General features: G+C 37.0%; 2 protein-coding genes across 4 annotated transcripts in view; one reads left to right on the top strand and one right to left on the bottom strand.

The window, feature by feature from the left end:
- Window positions 1–22,172, top strand: part of CAPS2 (calcyphosine 2) — a 118,072-nt gene that overhangs the window by 12,255 nt on the left and 83,645 nt on the right. The window lies entirely within an intron of this gene.
- Window positions 5,262–22,172, bottom strand: part of GLIPR1L1 (GLIPR1 like 1) — a 41,441-nt gene continuing 24,530 nt past the window's right edge. Inside the window, exons 4-6 of one of the 2 annotated variants that reach the window (XM_055235978.2) lie at window positions 11,878–11,966; window positions 5,518–5,544; window positions 5,262–5,419 (exon numbers count right to left, since the gene is read on the bottom strand). In XM_055235978.2, coding sequence (XP_055091953.1) covers window positions 5,328–5,419; window positions 5,518–5,544; window positions 11,878–11,966 — 208 coding nt within the window. In that variant the 3' untranslated portion in view covers window positions 5,262–5,327. The remainder of the gene's footprint in view (window positions 5,420–5,517; window positions 5,545–11,877; window positions 11,967–22,172) is intronic. The other variant, XM_055235979.2, reaches the window with a different exon arrangement.

Below are 22,172 nucleotides of genomic sequence, written 5' to 3'. Positions count from 1 at the left end.
CATTTGGACTAGAGATTGCAACAGCAACTCTCACTTAAATCTCCATCCTGACAGCTTGCCCTAAAAATTTCCACTTGTTAGCCCACAGGATCCTGTGAGCCAATTACTAAAAATCTCTTTCTGCCTCTCCCCCTCCCACTCCACCTCTTCCTCTTTCTCTCCTTCTCCCTCTCCCCCTCTCTCTCTGCTATTGGTTGTGTTTCTCTGGAGAACGCTGACAGATGTAAGCAGACTTAAATATAAAACTACTTGGCTTATTTATAAAAATTAGCACCAATCGGCCAGGCGCAGTGGCTCATGCCTATAATCCCAGCACTTGGGGAGGCTGAGGCAGGTGGATTGCTTTGAGCTTAGGAGTTCAAGACCAGCCTGGGCAACATGGCAAAACCCCATCTCTACAAAAAAAATGCAAAAATTAGCCAGGCGTGGTGGCACGCGCCAGTGGTCCCAGCTACTTGGGAGGCTGAGGTGGGAGAATTGCTTGAGCCTGGTAGGTGGAGGTTGCAGTGAGCCAAAATTACACCACTGCACTCCAGCCTGGGTGACAGAGTGAGACCCTGTCTCAAAAAGAAAAAAAAGTATCAATCACCCAGCTATGTGGAAATTCCTAGATATCTGACAATATATACAAAACAATGTTCAGTTCTATTAAAAATACATTTAAAATGATTATATATATTACAGATTTTATATATATATACACACACACACGCACACATATATATATATATCTATGATGGTTAATATTAAGTGTCAGCTTGATTGGATTGGAGGATGCAAAGTATTGTTCCTGAGTGTGTTTGTGAGAGTGTTGCCAAAGGAGGTTAACATTTGAGTCAGTGGACTGGGAGAGGCAGACCCACTCTCAATGTGGGTAGGCACCATCCAGTCAGCTGCCACTGTGGCTGGAATAAGGCAGGCAGGAGAAGGTGGAATGAGCTGACTTCTGAGTCTTTCAGCCTTCATCTTTCTCCTGTGCTGGACGCTTCCTGCCCTCAAACATCAGACTCCTGGCTCTTCGGCTTTTGAACTCTTGGATTTACACCAGTGGTTTACCAGGGGCTCTTGGGCCTCTGGCCACAGACTGATGGCTGCATTGTGGGCTTCCTGACTTCTGAGGTTTTGGGACTTGGGCTGAGCCACTGCTGGCTTCCTTGCTTCTCAACTTACAGATGGCCTATTGTGGGATTTCACCTTGTGATTGTGTGAGTAAATTCTCCTTAATAAACCCCTTTCATATATGCACATATCCTAGTAGTTCTGTCCCTTTAGGAAACCCTGCCAAATACAGATTTTGGTACCAGGAGTGGTTTTAGAGGAACAGAATTTTAAGGATGGATTTCTTTAGTTGGTTTTGGGGTTTCTGGAGTTGGCTGCTTAATCTGATTAGACTCAAAAATGCTAAGGACTCTACTTCTGATAGGATGGAGAACACTGATAGTTCTTGGCATGAACTGTTTAAAGAGTTATGCAAAATAAATGCATTGATACTCCTGATTCAACGCTCTTGAGAAACAAGGAGTTTAGTGACTATACATAATACCTTCAACTATATGTAGAGCATCAAGGAATATAATAAAGTTGGTTGGTTGCTTCTAAATTCCCTGGACAAAATGATGAAAGAAAATGATGAGCTCAGGGATTCTAATTCCCAGCTCCAGAAGCCCATACTGAGCCTCAAATCTTCTAAGATTGCCCTGAGTGAGAGTCTTACCTCCTGAAGACAAAGGGCTGAAATTGTGGAAAATCAGACAAAAGCTCTTATCATGCGAGTGGCTGACCTGCAATGAAAGGTGCACGCTCAGCCTCACCAGGTATCTACTGTTAAAATGAGGACATTGATTGGAAAAGAATGAGACCTTACAACTTTGAATGGGGATGTGTGGGAGGACCCTGATGAGGGATGAGGCTGGGGGCACTGAGCTCCTAAATTCTGATGAGCCTTTTTTGCCAGAGGTGGTGGCAATATCCCCTCTCTCACCCATACTGCCATCAGCCTTTCCACCTTTCAGGAGATTAACCCTGTACTGCCTGAGGCAGTTGCCAGGCAAGACAATGCTGATTCTCCTCAGGACACATCCTCAACACCCCTGTTTGCTTCTAGACCTATAATTAGGCTCAAGTCCCAGCAGGCCCCTAGAGGTAAGGTTCAGGGTGTGAACCCATGAAGAAGTGCACTACACTCCAAAAGAATGGCTTGAGTTTTCTAATTTATATAAGCAGAAATCTGGAGAACAGGTATGGGAATGGATATTAAGGGTGTGGGATAATGGTGGAAGAAACATAAAGTTGGATCAGGCTGAATTTATTGACATGGGCCCACTAAACAGATTCTTCATTTAATGTTGCAGCTTGGGGAGTTAAAAAACGTTCTAATAGTTTATTTGCTTGGTTAGCTGAAACATGGATCAAAAGATGGCCCACTGTGAGTGAGCTGGAAATGCCCGACGTCCCTTGGTTTAATATAGACAAAGGGATCCAAAGGCTTAGAGAGATTGAAATGCTAGAGTGAATTGATCACTTTAGACCTACTCATTCCAACTGGGTGGATCCAGAAGACATACCCTTAACCAATATCTTGCAAAACAGATTTGTGAGGGGAGTACCTGCATCCTTGAAGTCTGCAATTGCTCTTCTCTGTATGCCAGATCTTACAGTGGGAACCACACTCACTCAATTGGAAAACTTACATTCAATGGGAGTAATTGGATCCAGAGGTGGCAGGGGCCAAGTAGTGGCACTCAACCGTCAAAGACAAGGTGGGCATAATTACCATAATGGACAGCACAGGCAAAGCAGCAATCAGAATAGTATGACTCATGTAGACTTCTAGCACTGGCTAATTAATTACGGTGTTTCTAGAAGTAAAATTGATAGGAAGCCTACAGCATTGTTACTTAATTTGTATAGGCAGAAAACTTTCAGGTCGAGTGGACAAAAGACTAATTTGTATTATAAAAATAGCAAATCACACACCCTCAATCAATTTCCAGACTTGAACCACTTTTGGACCCAGAACCCCTTGAATAAAGAGGAGGCTGGATCCCCTTGAGGAAGGACCCCACTACGCTACCAAAAATTTGTACTGTTCATCATCTTCCCATCCTTCTCCAAGGAGAACTCTGGCTTTTTACCATGGTAACTATGTATTGGGGAAAGGGCAATGATGAGACCTTGCGGCAACTACTGGATATTGGCTCTGAACTGACATTGATTCCTGGGGACCCAAAACATCATTGTGGTCCTCCAGTTGAAGTAGGGACTTATGGAGGTCAGGTAATTAATGGAATTTTTAGCTCAGGTCTGACTTACAGTGGGGCCAATGGGTCCCTGGATGAATCCTGTGGTCGTTTTCCCAGTGCCAGAATGCGTAATAGGCATAGACATACTTAGCAGCTGGCAGAATCCCCACATTGGCTCCCTGACCGATAGGGTGAGGGTTATTGTGGTGGGAAAGGCCAAAAAGAAGCCATTAGAAATGCCTCTACCTAGAAAAATAGTAAATCAAAAACAATATTGCAGCCCTGGGGGGATTGCAGACATTAGTGCCACCATCAAGGACTTAAAAGAAACAGGGATGGTGATTCCCACCACATCCCCATTCAGCTCTCTCATTTGGCCTGTGCAGAAGATAGATGGATCTTGGACAATGACAGTGAATTATCCTAGGCTTAACCAAATGGTGACTCTAATTGTAGCTGCTGTACCATGTGTGTTTTCATAGCTCAAGCAAATTAACACATATCCTGGTACCTGGTATGCAGCCATTAATTTGGCAAATGCCTTTTTCTTGATTCCTGTCCATAAGGCCCACCAGAAACAATTTGCCTTCAGTTGGCAAAGCAAGCAGTATACCTTCACTGTCCTACCTTAGGGGTATATCAACTCTCCAGCTTTGTGTCATAATCTTGTTTACAGAAATATTGATCACTTTTCCCTTTCAGAAGATATCACACTTGTCCATTACATTGATAACATAATGCTGACTGGACCCAGTGAGTGAGAAAAAGCAAACACACTGGACTCATTGGTGAGACATTTGCATTTCCCTATGATCAGTTGACAGGGGAAAGAAAACTAGGGCCTGGTTTATGGATGGTTCTGCATGATATGCAGACACCACCTCAAAATGGACAGCTGCAGCACCATAGCCCCTTTCCTGGTATCCCTGAAGGATGCTTGTGAAGGGAAATCTCCCCAGTGTGCAGAACTTCAACGCTTCCTGCCCTCAAACATCAGACTCCAGGCTCTTCGTCTTTTGGACTCTTGGATTTACATCAGTGGTTTACCAGGGGCTCTCAGGCTTTCAGCCACACACTGAAGGCTGAATTGTCATCTTCCTGACTTCTGAGATTTTGAAACTTGGACTGAGCTACTGCTGGCTTCCTTGCTCCTCAACTTACAGATGGGACTTAACCTTTCGATCGTGTGAGTCAATTCTCCTTAATAAATTCTCTTTTATACATGCATATAACCTAGTAGTTCTGTCCCTTTAGAGAGCCCTAATACAATAGCTGAAGGAAGCTGGAGCTTGCCTTAGTTGAGAAGAAAAACATCCAGATAATTTACTCCACAGGAGTCAACAATTCAGCATTGATGATTTTGAAGAGTGAATTTATTAAATATTATGTTTTTTTTTCCTTCAGAAAAAAGAAATGCCAGAATTGAATAATTCTCTGGTTTGTAGAGATGTTGTTACCTATACTAATTTTGTATGGCTTTTAAAAGATACGCTGTTAGCATCCTGTTATTTTCTATGGGGCATATTTAAAAATAAATCACCTAGAAGAGTGTGACTTTAATTTGCAGAACATATATTTACTTTGTAAAGGTTGAAAATTTAGTTAATTTTCCTTTTTGAGTTTAATTCATTGATTTACTCCCCAACCATTGATTATGGCCATAATGTATAACATTACATGCTATCCAAAAAAACTTTCCTCAGTAACATTTTGTTTCTGAATGATGTTGATGGTATTCACAAAGGAAACTACTGGTATATAAGGAAACTAGCTAATATCTGAAATGTCTTTAGTTCTCTAAATGTACTATAACTAAAATGACAATCCATTCTCATTAGAAAATTAAAGAGTGGAACACTTTTGATATACATATGGATTTGTCATTAAAAAATAATCTTAAGACTTTGTTCTACTGCTATCCATTTTCCATACTACGATACATTTTTTGAGTTAAAAACAAAAACAATTAGGTATCAGGCAAGAGTATAGAAGATTCAATAAAGAATCAAACTGATGATCTTATATTAAGCAATAAACTGTTCCTTTATTTTAACATTTGAGAATTTCTTTTGTATTTAAATGACATTAAAAGATTCTCAGAAGAAGAAAACCTAAGCTGAATGGATTAAAGGCTGTCTGCTGAAGTGCTCTCCCCATTGGCTTCAGAAATGGATTTTCTGTCAAAAACAAAAACAAAACCAGAATAGTTAAGAGTTCAATTCATTTTCAATGGGAGGAAATAATTTAATTAATACTAAAATATTTTGATACATACGGTTAGGTATAATAAGTTGTGGAGTCCCTAAAGTAAAAATAAAAGTTAATATTGTAAAATATTATAAAACAAGACAAGATATTTCTTTGCTTTTATGGCTTTTAGAATAAGACAATCAACTAACAAAAATTAGTTTGACTTTTTAACAAGAAAATGAAACTTTCCTAATCAATCCTACAGTACTTAAAACTCTTTACAATGCTTCCTTCCAACAGTGTTATGTCAACAAATATTTCTAAAATACCTCTTGTGTTGAAGGCACAAAAGTCAAAAGCAGACAAAGCTATAAAGTAGTTAACTTTATTTTTCCCACTCTTTCATTCCCAATTCAAGTCCCTGAAGAAACGTAATTTCTTCATGTTGAATTTTTTGTATGCAGAACTATTCATTAACAATCTCATTCATTTCTGTAGTGGTCTTTACTCCAAATATTTCTCGATGTCTTTCCCACATCAAATTTTCCTCCCCAGTTTACCATTCTAATAGCATCCAGCACTTCATTAGGAAATAATCTACTTAAAAAAAATTAATTTTTTTTGACTTTCTACTACATACTCAGCATGATTCTAGCTTTGGATATAATGGTTACCAGGAAAAAATAAAATCCCTTTTATTGTGGAAAAATGAGAGAAAAATCTGTACTCAATTTAAAAATTAAATAAATAGGATGAGTAAAAATGATAATGTCAGAGAGCGATGAATGATACAAAATATAAACTGGGTTAAATGATAGAAAACGTGGAACTTAATTATAATAATAGCTAAAATGTATTGAAAAATTACTTTGTGGGAGGCTCAAATAATTTCTTGTATTTAGTCATATTTAATACTCTTAATCACCTCGAGTTAAACCATCTGACTCTGAGGTCTATATATATAACTGTTATGCTATATTTCCTATCTCTCAAATAAGAAGCCAACCAAGCTATGTTTTCTGATAAAGACTGATCAACAAAAAAGAGAAAAAGTACAAGTCAAAAGTCATAGGACATAAATGAAACATAGCTACACATGAAGTACGTATAAAAATATAAGAGAATTTCATTGAAATGTGGATAAAACAGAAAATTTGCTAAAGTCTTCCACAAACCCAAATATCCTATAATGATTAAAAAAATTAATCAGTAATTAAAATTTACACATAACACACTCACACTAGAACAAAATAGCTTTACAGAGAATGTCTACTAAACATTAAAAAATTAAATTATCAGAATCTTATACAAACTGTAACCAAAGTACTAAAGGAAAAATTTTTTCCAAATGCCAACTTTTTAAAATGAGTCTAATACAACCCTGAAGTCAACAATCAAGGAAAAATACAGGAGGAAAATTATATGGCCAAGCACAATTCTAAAAATAAATGCAAAAATTTGTAAATAAAAAGTTAAAAAGAATCTAAGCATCTCTTAAGGAAACCTCATGACCAAATTGGATTTATTACGAGAATGAAAGAATAGTGTAATATTGTATTACTGGGGCATCACTTAACTCCCGGTACCTTTTGAAATTTTACAGTGTAGCTGTGTATATTAGAAACCCTTTGATACAGTTTACAACATTAAGACATTAAAAGGAAAGAAATAGCATTATTTCAAGGGATGCAGGAAAAAATTGTTAAAGTTACCATTTATTCAAATTAAAAACTCAGCAAAATAAGGAAAAGAGAAAACTTTTATAACCTGGCAATGAGGACCAATGAAAATAATCTAAAACAAACATACACAATGGTGAAACATTGTCTTTAAATTTGAGAATAATAGAAGAGTGTGTCTACTGTTACAGCTTATGCTCAACATTGCTCTGGAGAAATGAATGAACTATTTGTGAAATAAATAATGAATATAAAGATTAGAAGAAAGAACAAAACTTGCATTATTTTTAACAGAAGACATGATTTGTCATCATATAAAATCCAAGAAAATAAATAAGCTGTCAGAAATAATAAGAGAGTTTGGTAAAACTGTTAATAGACTAATATACAAAAGCATTTAAATTTTTTAAGCCAATAAAATCAATTATTAAATTCTAAAATATTTATAATAACAACAAATACATTACATAAAGGAATGTAATTTGATGTGCAAGACCTTCCTGTGGTACACGATGTGGAGATGGAAGATGGTTATATTGATGACTCTGACCCTGTGTAGACCTAGGCTAATGTGTATATTTGTATTTCAGTTTTTAACAAAAACTTTAAACAGTAAAATAAAAATCGTAAGTGGAAAAAAGCTTATAGAATAAGGACGTAAAGAAATAAAATACTTTGGTATGGTTATACAATATGTTTGTGTTTTAACCTAAGTGTTACTACAAAAGAGTCAAAAAGTTCTTTTTTTTTTTCCTAGGAAGTTGTTGTTTAGGATCCAAATTCTAGTTTAGAGGTGCATTCTAACGGATCTTCTCCATTGCCTTTTTCTAAAGCCAAGGAGAACCCCCGCCTTTTGGGTACCCTATTTGGTTTCCACTTTGGAGATGTATTCTAAAGTATCTTCTCCATTACTTTTTCTCCCAAAATTAATCTCAATTGGCTTTGTGCATTTTTGTGAGAAACTTAAACTGTCATTTTTATAGATAAATGAGAGACCTCCTCAGCTCTGAAGAGAAAGGACATTTTGTTACTTCCAACTACAAGCTGCCCCTTGGGTGACTGGGGACTGAGTGGGAATGTCTGGGTGGTTAACCCGTTTTGACATGCAGTGGCCCTACAGGGAACCCTCAACAAAATTAGTTTTAAAAGACTCATTCAAGAAATGCATATAGAGCTGTTCAGTTGGCATTTTTAGCCTTCTCAGAGGTGATAGACCTCTGGAGAGAGAAACTGAGACACATAAGAGGGTGGAAATGACTCATTTGTAGAACACTGCAGTCTCACCGAAAATCAGCACACATTGATCTACAACACAAAAAATGCCTAGGCCACAGCTCCATTCCTCCTTTTAAGAAAAAAAGTGGGCAACAATCTGAAAATGAGGAAAGACAAGGAGAATGATCCACTTTGGGGCGCCCTGTTGGTTTTAGGGTGCCTCTCTTTGCAAGTGTTTGTGCAAAATGAAAAAGGTTGAGGGCATGCCAGGTTTACTAGCACCCAAACTAGTTACATATTATGGTCTGTTTTGCACATTTTAAGCTGATGGACAAATTATGTCAAAGAAAAATTCATAGCCCAAAGGTCAATCTGCAACTCAAGAGTTCCTAAATTCTCTACTTCTCTATTTTCTTTTCTGCCTGCTTTAAATCTGCTGTTACTTTTCTACTGAGACAAAAACCACTGTTTAGATCCAATCTTCTTCCTTTTTGTAAACCAGTGAGTTTGTATTAATATCTTATGGCTAGAGTTCTGAAATAAAAATAGGATCTTTCTATGCGTGTGTGTGTATATGTTTATGTATTTTGTTGTGGATCGTGGCCACAAAGTACCAAATTGGCTTAAAGTTAAGAGTAGTCATAAATTAAGTAAAATAATAAGCCCACATGCTTTTCAAGTTCACATGACTTAAGTAAAATCTTTAATAAATAAACTGGCTTTAAAATTCTTCATAAAGTAACATTAGAATTAGAATTGTAGCATTTTTCTTTCTGTTTATTGATCAAGTGGGTTCATACTTATCCCTGGCAAATATAAGGTGTCAAAATTTTGCATAAGGGTTATAAAACTATAAAGCCAGCCCAAAACAGAATAATCTTTGCTTGTGTAATTTTTGCTAAATAAGACATTTAGTATTGTTGGTTTAATGAAAACAGCTACATACTGAATTATTGGTAAAATACTCATATAGTTAGCCTTAAGTTTATTTCTTGAGTAAACACCCACAATTCATAGGGTATAAAAATGGTTAACAGGGAAATAATTTTAAATGATGACTATCACAGTTTTTATAAATACCGTGGGTGAACTATTAAATAAATTAATGAGGTAAATGTAATGGAATAAATGTTTGTAAACAAACTTGTCTAAAGTTTGTTTGAATCTAAAGTTATATTTAACAATGGATATTCATTAATTCTCTGGGCAACATCCAACTTGAAAAATGATAGGAAAACATTTTTTTAAAAATGTATTCTTATTGAAAGGTAAATGTTTAATTCAAAGGTTATTTAAAAGTTATATGCAAAAGAAGGTAAAAGGAATTATGCATTATCTCTTGGCTACAGTAATCCTCTAAAGAGTACCAGGCTATAAATTTTTATGTTTTTAGTTAGTGACCTAGTGGAATAGTTTCCTTTTTCTGTTCTAACACACACATTCTTTTTTAATTGTCAAATTATTAATGTGATTTATCGCTCATGGTTTTACTTCTTCCAGGAAAACCAGAATCATGGCATTCTGAAGACGACAGATAATTTGACAAAACCTACAAATCTTCCTCATTTGGAATCCCATTGAGCCTGATCTGCTTTTCATTGCATATGCTCTGTTACTAAAAGTATACAAGCACCCTCCCTCTAGGCCCAGGGACTACTGTGCAAGAGGTGGTTGCATGAGATGACAAGGGCTGGTTTTGAGGGATATAATTAGTTCAGATCCTCTCAATGAAGGATGGGTACACAGATGCCTAAACAGCTGGTAAAACAGGGACTTTGCCTTCTGAGCTATTATGTGGCACCTTTTAATCCATTCTAACCGTAAATAATTTGCTGATTCCTGTAGAATTAACAACAAATTATTACTGAAAGAATATAAAGATACCCATGACAAAGCCTCCTGGGTACTCCCAGTAATGAGATTTATGCAGATAATTATCTATTAAAAATTTTTATCAGAAACCTTAGGACACATTACTAAAGACAAAAAAAGAAATGTGGTACAATAGAAAGCTCTAAATTCTTTAGCTTAAAAGGTCTTAATAATGCTTATGTTTTGTGTAGCTAATTGCTATAAGTCTGTAACTAAAACCAAGATTACAGCAGCTCAATGTATAGAAGTTAAAGATAAGTCAATTTTGTATCTTCACTTTTGTGTTTTTGTTAGTTGGCTTTTACATTACTTAAAAAAACTTAACAGTTAATGAATGCCTGTCCATGTCCATTCTCATCTGGGCTGGAACATTTAAATTGGCTGTAAGTTTTTGGATCTAGGTCCCTTGGCAATAGGGGTTCCACTGAGGGACAGGATGAACCTGGGGCAGGCAGCCATGCCACCCTGACAACACTATGGGATAAAGTAAATGTTTACTGGCCATTGATCTTGCCTATGGCAAATGTTGGGCAGAAGGGGGAGAATGTAAACCAAAACTAAAATTCTAAGCCCCCCAACCATCTGAATGGACCTCTACTTTTGGCAAAGTGCATTCCAAAGCTAACCTGAAAAACTGGTTCAGGCCATGATGGGAAAGGGGAGTTCAGAAGCTGACCAGCATTAACACCAATACAGATCTTAAGTCTAATAGAAGAGACTTTTCCAATCTGATCAGAAACATTTACAATCTAGTCTCTCAGAAGCCTGATATCTTGAGGTTTCATCTACTTAATAAACCCTTGGTCTCCACAACCCCTTGTCTTAACCGCGGTATTCCTTTCTATTGATTGTAAGCCTTTAGACAATTACTTAATCAATTGCCAATCAGAACATCTTTGAATCTGCCTTTGACTTTTGACTTGCAAGCTCCACTTCCAGTTGTCTTGCCTTTCTGGACAGAACTAATGTACATCTTGCATGTATTGATTGATGTCTTATGTCTCCTTAAAATGTAAAAAACAAGTTGTAGCCTGACCACCTTGGACACATGTTCTCAGGGTCTCCTGAAGGCTGTCTCACAGCCCATTGGTCTCACAGGCCATTGGTCACTCATATTTACTCAGAATAAATCTCTTCAAATGTTTTACAGAGTTTGATATTTTGTTGACACATGGCTCCATTTTTTTTTCCTCTGGCCTCACTGCCCAACATTTATACTTTTAGTCTTAAAAGGCATATTTGTTTTGAGAACCAAAAAGCTGATCATGAAAGAGAAACATGTTAGTTTTAAATCATAGTTACTTTGGACATTGACTAACAAATTACTTCTGAATGGGTCACTATTCTAACAACTAATAACAGGAGATCAATGAAAGCAAGTAAAAATAAGAAGCATTTCAACCCATAGTTATTTTCAGTGCAGCAGCAAATTGAATCATGGTTGTACCTTATTCCTTTCTGCTCTTTAGCTTCAGAGGGGGAGTAATCAGTGAAGAAATCAGAAATCATCCGAGTTTAAGTATTAAAATTTATGACAAATGATTTATATCATCAGATAGCAACAATCAAATCTTGTCCATAATTTGTAAACTTGAGAAGCCAAATTTTTAAAATATAATATATATATGGAAACTTTACTCTCTAAATATAATAATATTATTATTATTATTTTTGCTTACTGCAGAGGTTCTTTACACACTTCTCTTCTTTTGAGCAGAGAGAGCAAGATTCTCCTCTTATGTAAGGAGGCATATTTGCAAAATTTCCTCTGTAAAAAAGAGAAACATTGAATAGCCAAATGGCTGTTAATTTCTCTGATTTTGTTCATGCATGTATGCAAGTTGTTTTAGTCATTCATTAAGTCATAAATGTTGAAAATGAAAAATAATATGTCTCAGTTTTATTTTCATTTCTTTTGTTAAAATAAACTATTAAAACAATTCTTTACAGGATGAATCACGTGGAAGTTCTATTCTTGAATATTCTATAGAAGAATAATGAGATGTGAACCCAGGGTAATTATGCATGTGATAGCTGCAAAGTTTTTGTCATAGATATTATGATTATTTCTTGATTTTGTATATGAAATAAGTAATATTTAAATTACGAACATAAACATGTTTTATGTTTTAATTTTAAAGTATAATATCATTGTCTTTATCTAGTTCTATTTGATGATGTAAGACTTGACAGCTATTATGCCTGATTTTCAATAGTATAAGTCTTAAATTTTTCAAAGGCTCTTTATCTTCTATTTGTGAAAGATTTAAAAATGGGTTACTTACTTAGAGTACACAAATAAAAACATAACAACATGAGTAGTTTTCCATTAAAGAATATGCCACAATTTAGTTATATATTCTTCCATTGATGGGCATTTGGGTTGGTCAAGTTTTTGGTCACTACCAATAATGTTGCTATGAATGTTCAAAGCATTCATACATATATCATTATAGGGACATAGATCTAACAGTGCATGAGAATACCATGGCCTTCACATTGTCCCCAGCATTTGGCATGGCCACTCTCTAGCCATTCTAATAGTGGTGTAGTGGTATTTATTGTGACCTTAATTTGCATTTTTTAAATGACTAATAATGTTGAGCATTTTTATATGTGTATTTGTTACCTACATATCTTCTTTGTATTTAAAAAAAATTAAAATTTAGTTTTAAGTTTTCTTTATATTGAGTTGTGAGAGTTCTTCCTATATTCCAGGGTACATCCTTTATTTGATATATGTTGCTGTTATTATTGTTGTTTACAGACTTTCCTCCAGGTGGCTTGACTTTTCATTCTCTTAACAGTGTCTTCGAATTGTAGTTATTTTTAATTTTAATGACATCAAATATGTATATCATTGTTTTAGTGTGGTAGTTTAAAAATCTTTGGCTATCTAAAGGTCATAGAGGTTTTTGTTCATCTTTTCTTCTAAAATTTTTATAGTTTTAGATTTTATATTTAGGTCTATTGATATGGTTTGGCTCTGTGTCCCCACCCAAATCTCCTATGTGTTGAGGGAGGAACCTGTAATCCCCACGTTTAGGGAGGGAGGTGATTGGATTATTGGGGTGGTTTCCCTCATGCTCTTCTTTTGATAGTGAGTTCTACTGAGATCCGATGGTTTTAAAAGTGTTTAGAAGTTCCTCCTTTACTCTTATCTCTCCTGCTGCACTGTAAGGAAGGTTCTGGCTTCCCCTTCACCTTCTGTCATGATTGTAAGTTTCCTGAGACCTCCCCAGTCACGTGGAACTGTGAGTCAATTATATCTATTTCCTCAGCTAAAACGGGCTGAGGTACAGCTTGGGCTGTTGCTTCAGAGGGTGCAAGCCCCAAGCCTTGGTGACTCCCATATGGTGTTGAGAGTGGCAGCAGGCAGCCAAATGCCTAGGCAGATAGGATTGGGTTCCTGGTGAAACCCCACCTTCAAGCCAAAGACAGTTTAAAACCTGAAAGCCAAGCTACATGTTAAATCTTTGGACTGGATTGAGAACTTGTTTTCTTGTTTGGTACACTTTCCTCTGATTGATACCCACCCTTCACCTATTTTACATATACCTACCCTTTCCTAATTAGTTTTCTACACTGTTGTGGCCAGCTTTGAGTGGTGTCTTCAGTTTAACTTTTTTTTTTTTTTGGCATTCTCACAGACCAATCAGCACACACTCTTAGCATTCTGAGTCCATAAAGGGCCCCAGTCCCAGCCACAAGGCCAATTTCTGTCATTTGGAATGGGAGTATTTACCCAATGCCTGTATTCCCATTGTCTCTAGGAAGGAACTAACTTGTTTTTGATTTTACAGGCTTATAGGCAGAAGGGACTTGCCTTTTCTCAGATGAGACTTTGGATTATGGACTTTGAGTTAATGCTGAAATCATTTAAGATTTTGGGGGACTGTTGGGTAGGCATGATTGGTTTGGAAATGTAAAAAGACATGAGATTAGGCCGGGCGCGGTGGCTCACACTTGTAATCCCAGCACTTTAGGAGGCCGAGGTGGGCGGATCACGAGGTCAGGAGATCGAGACCACGGTGAAACCCCGTCTCTACTGAAAAAAAATACAAAAAATTAGCTGGGCGTGCTGGCGGGCGCCTGTAGTCCCAGCTACTCAGAGAGGCTGAGGCAGGAGAATGCCGTGAACCCAGGAGGCGGAGCTTGCAGTGAGCCCAGATCGCGCCACTGCACTCCAGCCTGGGTGACAGTGCGAGACTCCGTCTCAAAAAAAAAAAAAAAAAGATGAGATTTGGGTAGGGCTGGGGCAGAATGATAGAGTTTGGCTCTGTGTCCCCACCCAAACCTTATCTCTAATTGTAATTCTCATGTGTTGAGGGAGGGTACTATAATCTCCACGTGTTGAGAGAGGGAGGTGATTGGATCATGGGGGCAGTTTCCCCCATGCTGTTCTGATGATAGTGAGTGAGTTCTCATGAGATCTGATGGTTTTAAAAATGTTTTGAAGTTCCTCCTTTTCTCTTCTCTCTCTTGCTGCACTGTGAAGAAGGTGCTTGTTTCCCCTTTGCCTTATGCCATCATTTTAAGTTCCCTGAGGCCTCCTTAGCTATGTGGAACTGTAGTCGATTAAACCTATTTCTTTTATAAATGACCCAGTCTTGGGTATTTCTTTATAGCAGTGTGAAAATGAACAAATACATCTACGACCCATTTTGAGTTAATTTTTGTAGTTGTATAGGTCCAAGTTACTTTATGGATAACTAATTGTTCCAGTACGATTTATTATTTTTTTCCACTGAAATACCTTTGTGCATTTCTGAAAAATTAGTTGAAAATAATGTGGTCAGCCATGTGTGGGTCTATTTCTGATCTCTGTATTCTATTCCACTAATCTATTTGTCTAACTTTATGCAAATAACACAATGTTGGGAATATTTTACAGTTGTAATAACTTTTGAAAACCATATTATTAGCACTTGAAAACAATAGTATTAGTCCTTTAAATTTATTCTATTTAAAGTTGTTTTGGTTATTCAAAATTTTTACACTTCCACATGAATTTTCTGATCAACTTCTCAATTTATACAATAAAAGCCTTGTAGAATTTTTACTGGGATTGTCTGGAATTCATTGATCAATGCAGCAAAAAAAAAAAAAAAAAAAAAAAAAAAAGACATCTTAACAATACTGAGTTATATCTCACTATTTGTGTCTTTGTTAGTTTCTCTCAAGATATTATGTAGTTTTCAGTACATGTCTCTTTCTTTTGCCCGATCTATTCCTAGATAATTTATATTTTTTGATGCTATTATAAATGATGTTATTTTCATTCAATTTCTGATTCTTTTTTTTTTTTACATAGTAATTTATTTTATTTTCCACAATACTGGAATGCACAACAGATGATATTTCCAGAGTTTTTTTTTAACATACTTAAAATAAAAATATAGTATTTTGAAGCAGCACATCAAAAAGCTTATCCACCATGATCAAGTGGGCTTCATCCCTGGGATGCAAGGCTGGTTCAACATACGCAAATCAATAAATGTAATCCAGCATATAAACAGAACCAAAGACAAAAACCACATGATTATCTCAATAGATGCAGAAAAGGCCTTTGACAAAATTCAACAAACCTTCATGGTAAAAACTCTCAATAAATTAGGTATTGATGGGACGTATCTCAAAATAATAAGAGCTATCTACGACAAACCCACAGCCAATATCATACTGAATGGGCAAAAACTGGAAGCATTCCCTCTGAAAACTGGCACAAGACAGGGATGCCCTCTCTCACCGCTCCTATTCAACATAGTGCTGGAAGTTCTGGCCAGAGCAATCAGGCAGGAGAAGGAAATAAAGGGTATTCAATTAGGAAAAGAGGAAGTCAAATTGTCCCTGTTTGCAGATGACATGATTGTATATCTAGAAAACCCCATTGTCTCAGCCCAAAATCTCCTTAAGCTGATTAGCAACTTCAGCAAAGTCTCAGGATACAAAATTAATATACAAAAATCACAAGCATTCTTGTACACCAATAACAGACAAACAGAGAGCCAAATCATGAGTGAACTCCCATTCACAATTGCTTCAAAGAGAATAAAATACCTAGGAATCCAACTTACAAGGGATGTGAAGGACCTCTTCAAGGAGAACTACAAACCACTGCTCAATGAAATAAAAGAGGATACAAACAAATGGAAGAACATTCCATGCTCATGGGTTGGAAGAATCAATATCGTGAAAATGGCCATACTGCCCAAGGTAATTTATAGATTCAATGCCATCCCCATCAAGCTACCAATGACTTTCTTCACAGAATTGGAAAAAACTACTTTAAAGTTCATATGGAACCAAAAAAGAGCCCGCATCGCCAAGTCAATCCTAAGCCAAAAGAACAAAGCTAGAGGCATCACGCTACCTGACTTTAAACTATACTACAAGGCTACAGTAACCAAAACAGCATGGTACTGGTACCACAACAGAGACATAGATCAATGGAACAGAACAGAGCCCTCAGAAATGATGCCGCATAGCTACAACTATCTGATCTTTGACAAACCTGACAAAAACAAGAAATGGGGAAAGGATTCCCTATTTAATAAATGGTGCTGGGAAAACTGGCTAGCCATATGTAGAAAGCTGCAACTGGATCCCTTCCTTACACCTTATACAAAAATTAATTCAAGATGGATTAAAGACTTATATGTTAGACCTAAAACCATTAAAATCCTACAAGAAAACCTAGGCAATACCATTCAGGTCATAGGCGTGGGCAAGGACTTCATGTCTAAAACACCAAAAGCAATGGCAACAAAAGCCAAAATCGACAAATGGGATCTAATTAAACTAAAGAGCTTCTGCACAGCAAAAGAAACTATCATCAGAGTGAACAGGCAACCTATACAATGGGAGAAAATTTTTGCAACCTACTCATCTGACAAAGGGCTAATATCCAGAATCTACAATGAACTCAAACAAATTTACAAGAAAAAAACAAACAACCCCATCAAAAAGTGGGCAGAGGACATGAACAGACACTTCTCAAAAGAAGACATTTATGCAGCCAAAAAACACATGAAGAAATGCTCCTCATCACTGGCCATCAGAGAAATGCAAATCAAAACCACAGTGAGATACCATCTCACACCAGTTAGAATGGCCATCATTAAAAAATCAGGAAACAACAGGTGCTGGAGGGGATGTGGAGAAATAGGAACACTTTTACACTGTTGGTGGGACTGTAAACTAGTTCAACCATTGTGGAAGTCAGTGTGGCGATTCCTCAGTGATCTCGAACTAGAAATACCATTTGACCCAGCCATCCCATTACTGGGTATATACCCAAAGGACTATAAATCATGCTGCTATAAAGACACATGCACACGTATGTTTATTGCGGCACTATTCACAATAGCAAAGAGTTGGAACCAACCCAAATGTCCAACAACGATAGACTGGATTAAGAAAATGTGGCACATATACACCATGGAATACTATGCAGCCATAAAAAATGATGAGTTCGTGTCCTTTGTAGGGACATGGATGAAACTGGAAAACATCATTCTCAGTAAACTATCGCAAGGACAAAAAACCAAACACCGCATGTTCTCACTCATAGGTGGGAATTGAACAATGAGAACTCATGGACACAGGAAGGGGAACATCACACTCCGGGGACTGTTGTGGGGTGGGGGGAGGGGGGAGGGACAGCATTAGGAGATACACCTAATGCTAAATGACAAGTTAATGGGTGCAGGAAATCAACATGGCACATGGATACATATGTAACAAACCTGCACATTGTGCACATGTACCCTAAAACCCTAAAGTATAATAAAAAAATAAATAAATAAATTTGAATTTCTTCCATCAAAAAAAAAAAATATAGTATTTTGATTATCTAGTAATTATGTGTCATTTAACTCATTCTCTAAATCCTTGGCATATTTAGGTACGTAGGTGAAAAGGAGCAGGACACATGCCACTTCCCTGCATACTCTTCTGACCTCTATTTTTACCTTGATTTTGCTTTCTCTGCTCATAGATGAAAGAAAGTTACACTAATGAAAAAGTACTTTCACTTTATTGTACATTATAACTCACAGTTTATATAACAGCTGAAAGTAGTAATCAAAACAGATTTTCTATTCTGACACATTGTTTTATCAAAATTGTTTATTTTTTTCTGATTTAAATATGTGGAAATTTATATATATATATATTTTTTATTTTATTTTATTTTTTTATTATACTTTAAGTTTTAGGGTACATGTGCACAATGTGCAGGTTTGTTACATATGTATACATGTGCCATGTTGGTGTGCTGCACCCATTAACTCGTCATTTAGCATTAGGTATATCTCCTAATGCTATCCCTCCCCCTTCCCCCCACCCCACAACAGTCCCCAGAGTGTGATGTTCCCCTTCCTGTGTCCATGTGTTCTAATTGTTCAGTTCCCACCTATGAGTGAGAACATGCAGTGTTTGTTTTTTTGTCCTTGCAATAGTTTACTGAGAATGATGATTTCCAGTTTCATCCATGTCCCTACAAAGGACATGAACTCATCATTTTTTATGGCTGCATAGTATTCCATGGTGTATATGTGCCACATTTTCTTAATCCAGTGTACTGTTGTTAGACATTTGGGTTGGTTCCAAGTCTTTGCTATTGTGAATAGTGCCACAATAAACATACGTGTGCATGTGTCTTTATAGCAGCATGATTTATAGTCCTTTGGGTATATACCCAGTAATGGGATGGCTGGGTCAAATGGTATTTCTAATTCTAGATCCCTGAGGAATCGCCACACTGACTTCCACAATGGTTGAACTAGTTTACAGTCCCACCAACAGTGTAAAAGTGTTCCTATTTCTCCACATCCTCTCCAGCACCTGTTGTTTCCTGACTTTTGAATGATTGCCATTCTAACTGGTGTGAGATGGTATCTCATTGTGGTTTTGATTTGCATTTCTCTGATGGCCAGAGATGATGAGCATTTTTTCATATGTTTTTTGGCTGCATAAATGTCTTCTTTTGAGAAGTGTCTGTTCATGTCCTTCACCCACATTTTGATGGGGTTGTTTGTTTTTTTCTTGTAAATTTGTTTGAGTTCATTGTAGATTCTGGATATTAGCCCTTTGTCAGATGAGTAGGTTGCAAAAATTTTCTCCCATTCTGTAGGTTTCCTGTTCACTCTGATGGTAATTTCTTTTGCTGTGCAGAAGCTCTTTGGTTTAATTAGATCTCGTTTGTCAATTTTGGCTTTTGTCGCCATTGCTTTTGGTGTTTTAGACATGAAGTCCTTGCCCATGCCTATATCCTGAATGGTAATGCCTAGGTTTTCTTCTAGGGTTTTTATGGTTTGAGGTCTAACATGTAAGTCTTTAATCCATCTTGAATTAATTTTTGTATAAGGTGTAAGGAAGGGATCCAGTTTCAGCTTTCTACATATGGCTAGCCAGTTTTCCCAGCACCATTTATTAAATAGGGAATCCTTTCCCCATTACTTGTTTTTGTCAGGTTTGTCAAAGATCAGATAGCTGTAGATATGCGGTGTTATTTCTGAGGGCTCTGTTCTGTTCCATTGATCTATGTCTCTGTTTTGGTACCAGTACCATGCTATTTTGGTTACTGTAGCCTTGTAGTATAGTTTGAAGTCAGGTAGTGTGATGCCTCTAGCTTTGTTCTTTTGGCTTAGGATTGACTTGGTGATGTGGGCTCTTTTTTGGTTCCATATGAACTTTAAAGTAGTTTTTTCCAATTCTGTGAAGAAAGTCATTGGTAGCTTGATGGGGATGGCATTGAATCTATAAATTACCTTGGGCAGTATGGCCATTTTCACGATATTGATTCTTCCAACCCATGAGCATGGAATGTTCTTCCATTTGTTTGTATCCTCTTTTATTTCATTGAGCAGTGATTTGTAGTTCTCCTTGAAGAGGTCCTTCACGTCCCTTGTAAGTTGGATTCCTAGGTATTTTATTCTCTTTGAAGTAATTGTGAATGGGAGTTCACTCATGATTTGGCTCTCTGTTTGTCTGTGATTGGTGTACAAGAATGCTTGTGATTTTTGTACATTGATTTTGTATCCTGAGACTTTGCTGAAGTTGCTAATCAGCTTAAGGAGATTTTGGGCTGAGATGATGGGGTTTTCTAGATATACAATCATGTCATCTGCAAACAGGGACAATTTGACTTCCTCTTTTCCTAATTGAGTACCCTTTATTTCCTTCTCCCGCCTGATTGCCCTGGCCGGAACTTCCAGCACTATGTTGAATGGGAGTGGTGAGAGAGGGCATCCCTGTCTTGTGCCAGTTTTCAAAGGGAATGCTTCCAGTTTTTGCCCATTCAGTATGATATTGGCTGTGGGTTTGTCATAGATAGCCTTATTATTTTGAGATACATCCCATCAATACCTAATTTATTGAGAGTTTTTAGCATGAAGGATTGTTGAATTTTGTCAAAGGTCTTTTCTGCATCTATTGAGAAAATCATGTCGTTTTTGTCTTTGGTTCTGTTTATATGCTAGATTACATTTATTAATTTGTGTATGTTGAACCAGCCTTGCATCCCAGGGATGAAGCCCGCTTGATCATGGTGGATAAGCTTTTTGATGTGCTGCTGGATTCTGTTTGCCAGTATTTTATTGAGGATTTTTGCATCAATGTTCGTCAAGGATATTGGTCTGAAATTCTCTTTTTTGGTTATGTCTCTGCCAGGCTTTGGTATCAGAACGATGTTGGCCTCATAAAATGTGTTAGGGAGGATTCCCTCTTTTTCTATCGATTGGAATAGTTTCAGAAGGAATGGTACCAGTTCCTCCTTGTACCTCTGGCAGAATTCGGCTGTGAATCCATCATGTCCTGGACCCTTTTAGTTGGTAAGCTATTGATTATTGCCACAATTTCAGAACCTGTTATTGGTCTATTCAGAGATTCAACTTCTTCCTGGTTTAGTCTTGGGAGGGTGTATTTGTTGAGGAATTTATCCATTTCTTCTAGATTTTCTAGTTCTAGTTTATTTGCATAGAGGTGTTTGTAGTATTCTCTGGTGGTAGTTTGTATTTCTTTGGGATTGGTGGTGATATCCCCTTTATCATTTTTTGTTGCGTCTATTTGATTCTTCTCTCTTTTCTTCTTTATTAGTCTTGCTAGTGGTCTATCAATTTTGTTGATCTTTTCAAAAAACCAGCTCCTGGATTCATTAATTTTTTGAAGGGTTTTTTGTGTCTCTATTTCCTTCAGTTCTGCTGTGATTTTGGTTATTTCTTGCCTTCTGCTAGCTTTTGCATGTGTTTGCTCTTGCTTCTCTAGTTCTTTTAATTGTGATGTTAGGGTGTCAATTTTGGATCTTTCCTGCTTTCTCTTGTGGACATTTAGTGCTGTAAATTTCCCTGTACACACTGCTTTGAATGTGTCCCAGAGATTCTGGTATGTTGTGTCTTTGTTCTCATTGGTTTCAAAGAACATGTTTATTTCTGCCTTCATTTCCTTATGTACCCAGTAGTCATTCAGGATCAGGTTGTTCAGTTTCCATGTAGTTGAGCGGTTTTGAGTGAGTTTCTTAATCCTCAGTTCTAGTTTGATTGCATTGTGGTCTGAGAGACAGTTTGTTATAATTTCTGTTCTTTTACATTTGCTGAGGAGAGCTTTACTTCCAACTATGTGGTCAATTTTGGAGTAGGTATGGTGTGGTGCTGAAAAAAATGTAGATTCTGTTGATTTGGGGTGGAGAGTTCTGTAGATGTCTATTAGGTCTGCTTGGTGCAGAGCTGAGTTCAATTCGTGGCTATCCTTGTTAACTTTCTGTCTCGTTGATCTGACTAATATTAACAGTGTGGTGCTAAAGTCTCCCATTATTATTGTGTGGGAGTCTAAGTCTCTTTGTATGTCACTCAGGACTTGCTTTATGAATCTGGGTGCTCCTGTATTTGGTGCATATATATTTAGGATAGTTAGCTCTTCTTGTTGAATTGATCCCTTTACCATTATGTAATGGCCTTCTTTGTCTCTTTTGATC

The sequence above is a fragment of the Symphalangus syndactylus genome, chromosome 13 (genome assembly GCF_028878055.3).
Source record: "Symphalangus syndactylus isolate Jambi chromosome 13, NHGRI_mSymSyn1-v2.1_pri, whole genome shotgun sequence".
Taxonomy (NCBI): domain Eukaryota; kingdom Metazoa; phylum Chordata; class Mammalia; order Primates; family Hylobatidae; genus Symphalangus; species Symphalangus syndactylus.
The sequence above is the reverse complement of the archived record's forward strand: the minus strand, read 5'-3'. Positions and strand labels throughout refer to the sequence as shown.